General features: G+C 43.5%; 1 protein-coding gene across 1 annotated transcript; it reads right to left on the bottom strand.

The window, feature by feature from the left end:
• Positions 1 to 405: 405 nt before the first annotated feature.
• On the bottom strand, positions 406 to 2,305 carry LOC134861182 (uncharacterized). The gene is made up of 3 exons (XM_063878211.1): positions 1,805 to 2,305; positions 1,351 to 1,678; positions 406 to 1,245 (listed from the first exon to the last, which is right to left on the bottom strand). Exons 1-3 carry the CDS (start codon positions 2,212 to 2,214, stop codon positions 406 to 408), a joined length of 1,578 nt encoding a protein of 525 aa, XP_063734281.1. The 5' UTR covers positions 2,215 to 2,305.
• Positions 2,306 to 6,067: the final 3,762 nt, after the last annotated feature.

Genomic DNA, 6,067 nt, shown 5'->3' with positions numbered 1-6,067 from the left:
CAAGATCAGGATGGTCTCAACAGGCTAGCCTCAGGTACCTCCTTTGTCAGCATTTTAGACCTCAAGACAATCATTGAGTTGGAAGCCTATACTAAAATGTGAATTACAAGATTAAATGTGATCTTTATACAATACCTTTGAATGAACTCCAGCGTTGACGATCCAGTGGCAGGATACTCAATGTTGAAGACGTAATAGCTGCTGAAGAAAGCAGCTACTCCGTGTAAAAACAAAGGGTGTGGGCCCATTACGACATGTCCCTCGATGGATATAAGCCATCCAGAGGGCTTCATCATGTCACCTGAAATGAACAGATACCACATCATGTGTTATTTGCACTTTGAGATCTGTTTCAGATATAAAGTGCTATACAAATGTTATTATTATTATTATTATTTATTGTGGTCATAGTGACTGCTTATATACATAAGGGAGACACCAACCTGGAATGAACCTGTTCAGGTGGCAGTGGAAGGACTCCAGGGATGTGGACCCCCTGGCACAGCGGTAGCTGGTGAGGACCACACCTCCCTTCCTGATGGTGCCGGTCTCGGTGTAGAGCTGCACACCAGGCAGGTCCTGGATGCAGCTGACGTGGCGTTGCTGCACACGCCAGATGTGCTCCATGCGCACCTGGTCCAGCAGTGGCACCCCCATTAGGTCATTCCCATTGGTCCCGCCCAGTTGCTGCAGCAGCCGCCCAATGAGGCTGATGGTGGCCTCCACGCCGCGCGTCCTCCTGCGGCAGTACTGACTCAGCTCCCTCTTACTGATCCCGGCATCCACCGCAGCATCAGTAATGGCTGGCACACCTTCCTGCCTGAGCTGCTCTCTCTTTGCCTGATGCAACAGAGAGAGGTCCCCTGCATCCCACTCAAAAATGCAGGCAGAGAGGCAGCTCATGAAGGTGGGGTAGAGGGGATGGGCGTCGGTGGTACACCCAACAGCCAGCCTCCGCATGAAGTGCCAGATGTCCAGCCGTATTTGGAGGTCTGGCCACTCCCCAAACCTGTTCTGCAGCGTGGTGGACCCCTCACTGATGCAGCAGTTACAGTCCACATACAGCAGCAGTGGGGGTGCGACAGCTGCAAGGCGGTACCGCTCCATCACTCCTGCCACCATCCTGTCCAGTCCTGGCCCCTCCTGCACTGTCACCACACTGGTCACGATCTGGCCAACCTCGTTCCCAATGGAGGTGACCCAGAGACCAGTCCCCTTGGCATGGCCAGCCAGCTTCTTTGTGATCTGGAATTTCACAATAGCGATGTTAAAAAAATCTGTAAAATTTGAACTATCTACAGGAGCAAGAGTATATAGATTAACTACACTGTACACATGTATTATTATTACCTGTTTGGTTGAGTCCATCTTTAAGATGGAGCCAAACGTTGATGTGATGCTGGCTTTAATATGGTCCAGGCGAGAGAGGATGTCCCTGCCATAGACCGTCAGCAGCCAGCGACTGGTGGGCACATCAATGGGCTCTGGGGGATCCTGGCACACCACTGGGAAGAGGCTTGGCCGGCCAACAAACTCAGCACACTCCCCAAGATAGTGTGCCAACCTGTTCAGCCATTCCTCCCCATGGTTCTCCTTCAGCTGCTTCACCAGACGTGCTGGACTGTTCCCGAGAGTCCGGTCACGCAGCAGGCGAATGACACGGATGTCACGGGCGTACCTGAAATGAACATGTAGCTCCAATTAGTTACGCATTAAAGGGAGGGTCATTACAGTCATGTAAAGGCTATCATACGCAGCCGGCGAAACAACAGTTGAATGTGACAGCAGAGTTCCATTTACTCACTGGCGGGTCAGGATCATCCGGAACATTTTCTGGTGCGGCAGGTCCAGCTGATTCCGGACAGTCTCGGAGGTGGACAGGTAGTTCACAGAACACACAGTGCACCCGAGTGTCTCTGTCACCATCAGGTAATACCTGTCGATGTCCAGGACCTTCCGAGCCCTCTCGTGGACACCGTACCCCGTCAGCTGCTTCCCACACTCAGGGCAGGTTACCCTCACCTTCCACAGGTGGTAGGGCATCCACACCATCAGCCTGTGGTTTAAGAAGCGGTCTGGTGTCGGTGTCTGGTGGTAGATGAGGGCTGGGGCAGGGGGCTCGTACCACAGCTTCAGGTCTTGCCGCAGTTTGCCAGAGTGGAAGATGGCGTTTGAAATCCACCTCTGGTCTTGGACAGGGATGTTTTTATACATCTCTGCTGGCAACCACACCGAAGCTGCAGCCCCCGCAGTGGCCAGCTGAACTCCTCCAGGTGCATCCTGTTTAGAAGACAACAATAATGTAGTAATGTATGGCATATAAAAATGTGTGTTCACAACAGAGTTGAAATGCTTATTGTATTATTATGTGGCAGCATACAAGACAATACAGAATTCCACCTAGCTCCTTTAAATAGTTTGTCCACTTTATGTTAGGGTAGAATTAAAGGGATACGTCACCATTTGGGGAATTACACCAATTTTCCACTTTCCCTCGAGTTAAGTAATTGAGATTTATCCTTCTCCTGTTCATCCAGCCATTCTGAGTCTGACGGTAGCATTTTTGGCTCCAGCCAAGCATAGATTTAAGCAATAAGCCCCGAAAGCCGTCGTTTGCACTGATTTTACAACGCGCAAGCGGAGTGCCTAAAACCCCCCTTATCTGTTCTGAAATCAGTGCAAACGACGGACTCGAGTGGTTTATTGCTTTTCTAAAACTGTAACTACGTCTATTCGGCAAGATTTCATGAAATGGCACAGCAACGAAAAATGTAACGATGTATTCATATCTAATCATTCTTCCGCCAAGAAATATATTTCCTGTATCAGAATGGCTGCCATGCAACATCAAAGCGCAGCTAAACTCACTTTGTGTTAGCACATTACTATTGAACCAAAAGCGGTCAAGGTGTATGTTTGTGATGGGTTTTACACCGGCATCGAACGCAATTCAGCCAATCATGATCAAGAACCGGACCTATCAGTTTTAGAACATTGAATCAGATTAGATGATCTATGCTAGGCTACAGCTAGTCAGACCAAAGTTACAGACCAAGGTAGAGCAACATAATACATTATAATGGGAGCAAACGTGAATAGTTCCAGTCTGCATAAGTGGGAGTGTCACATAATGTCACTTTTCAATGAACTTCTGTATCAGCGTGTGAGGGCTCAACTCTACACTGTAAAAATTTTCGCTGTGAATTCACAATAAATAATTGGATAAGTTTTGCATGACTTTCACAGTAAGGATTACAGCAATATACTGTGAAATGTACTCACAGCAATTTGCTGTGATTTCACATCTGTGATATTACAATGCATTGTTGTAAAAGCACAACTGTATACTGTAACTTCACAGCTTCAATGACAAAGTAATTACTGTGATATTACAGTACATTACTGGGGAATTACAACCTTTTGCTCTACATCATTACAACAAGGCCCTGTACTTTTACAGTGTCTACTGTGAAAGTAATGCACAAGTTGACAGTAATTTACTGTGAATTTACAATGTATACTGTGGAAGTCAGTGGAATTGGCCAGTAATTTACTGTGCATGCAATGCACACTAAATTACTTTACAATCATTTACAATCATTGTACAATTAAAACCAACCAACACACAAGGTAAAGTCAATGTTAGCCCAATGGCATATTTATTTACAAAGAAAGGTTATTCAACATGAATGCCAAAACGTAACAGCGTTGTGCAAACATATTGTAGTGCAAAAGTTGTCTTAAGAAAAGTACAAAAACTGCTCAAAACTGAGCATGACAACTGCTGCTGCAAAAAATCTATGATGCCCACTCAAAGTCTATAAGTTTCCTCAAAAGGGTGCTCACATGAGGGTTCATTGTTGTCCGCTTCTTTGTTTTTGAGCCTCTTTCAGGATTGATGCCCAAGAAGCACCTGTTAATAAGCAAAGATAGTTTCAGTTTTAAATAGACTTATGTATTGCAGGCAGTGTTGGGCAAGTTACTTCAAATACGTAATGCATTATTTATTACTTATTACTGTCATTCAAAGTAATTTGTTACATTACAATATTACTGTCTTTGAATTGTAAGGCATTACACTACTTTTGCATTACTTTCATCAAAATAACTGGAAATATGGAATAGATCTTATTGCGTTCAATGCATCTCATTAAGACATCCAGTAGGAGGTGATGTGGTATGGCATAATGACTGAGCTAGGCTTAAGGCTAACAACAGTACAATATAATGGCCCCAGTTATGGCTCATGGCGCAATATATATTGTGATGGATATACTGTAACTTTAGGCAAATTCATATTGAAATCAATAGAGCTAGAGCCTACTACTGTATATTGTAACCTAACACCTAAAGACATGACAAGATGCACAACCCTTTTTACATTTCTATCCCTTTATCTTTTATTCACAGAGAGCATAGCATAATGACACATAGTTTATGCTTCATCAAAAAGTTTTTTCTCCGCTCTCATCCTCGGTTTGCTTTCTTTTAGTTACTAGCTTAATGTTAGCGTGGCACCGCGCTAGATGTTTCGTTAGATTACGATCTTTTGGTTTCGCACACAAAGTGCACTTAACTATAATGTTCTTTGTATCCTTGTCTCTGATGTAGGCCTACTGAAAATAATGATATTATGTCCATCTCGCGAATGTAGAGTCCAGTAGTAACAGGAAGTAAACATTTGCGCAGATTTTTTTCTCCTCTGCTAATCTCGCGGTGTTGGCGAATTTGTATAAAAACAACACACCGGTAGGTATTTGTTGGACCATAGTCAGCGTAACATGTGTAGATACCCAGACTGATCTGCAGAGCGAAATAGAATATGAGTTCGCAAGATCAGGATGGTCTCAACAGGCTAGCCTCAGGTACCTCCTTTGTCAGCATTTTAGACCTCAAGACAATCATTGAGTTGGAAGCCTATACTAAAATGTGAATTACAAGATTAAATGTGATCTTTATACAATACCTTTGAATGAACTCCAGCGTTGACGATCCAGTGGCAGGATACTCAATGTTGAAGACGTAATAGCTGCTGAAGAAAGCAGCTACTCCGTGTAAAAACAAAGGGTGTGGGCCCATTACGACATGTCCCTCGATGGATATAAGCCATCCAGAGGGCTTCATCATGTCACCTGAAATGAACAGATACCACATCATGTGTTATTTGCACTTTGAGATCTGTTTCAGATATAAAGTGCTATACAAATGTAATCATTATTATTATTTATTGTGGTCATGTAGATTCCTAGAATCAAAACAAAATACTGAGTTAGAAATGTCGATACAAGGTCCAAGTAACATTACCTTGAATGATCAAACAGGGGGTGCTGGGGAGTTCTGCAGTATTCACGTCCACAGCAGTTGCACATGGCTGTAACATAGTAACACACAATAGCATAGATTTAACGTTAAAGGATAAATATTGTTCATTGGTCAGAGGTAAATCATACAAGGTAACAAATGGGGTCTAATGTAATCACTCATTTTGCATTTTAAATATTTGAATAAAAAATCTTACATCAACTTTAAGCTTCAAATTCTCCTTCGCTCTTTGAAGTACGACATTAGGAGCAGCAGGATGCAGGCAGCCTTGTCAGAGTCTGGATCATAGCGGGCCAGAACATCGCAGATCTTGGGGTTGTCCAGTGTTGCACAGTAATCCAGGATGGCCTGTCCTCGTCGACTAATTACCTCCTGCTAGTTGTTGAAGGACATCGACGTCCGTCAGGATGCCAAAGTGTGAGAATAGGCATTTCTGAGAGAAGAGAAACGGCCACTCATTCCTTCCTCTGTGTATACAGACATACAAATGTACTCATCTCCGGGGGGGGGGGGTTTCACCGTTGCGTCGCAAGCACATCACCGAGGGGAATAAAGTGCAGACTTTGATTACAACTTTGAGAACAACTATTTATTAAACATTAAACAACAAAATAATACAATATCTTATCTCTTACAATAAATAAAAAATCTTTAGCTTTTAAAATTATAATTAAAGGGTTAAACATGATGATTTTGCTATTAGAACTGCAAAACATCAATTATTCAACAAGGTCACTAATGGCAG

Source organism: Eleginops maclovinus, chromosome 24 (genome assembly GCF_036324505.1).
Source record: "Eleginops maclovinus isolate JMC-PN-2008 ecotype Puerto Natales chromosome 24, JC_Emac_rtc_rv5, whole genome shotgun sequence".
NCBI classification, from domain to species: domain Eukaryota; kingdom Metazoa; phylum Chordata; class Actinopteri; order Perciformes; family Eleginopidae; genus Eleginops; species Eleginops maclovinus.
The sequence above is the reverse complement of the archived record's forward strand: the minus strand, read 5'-3'. Positions and strand labels throughout refer to the sequence as shown.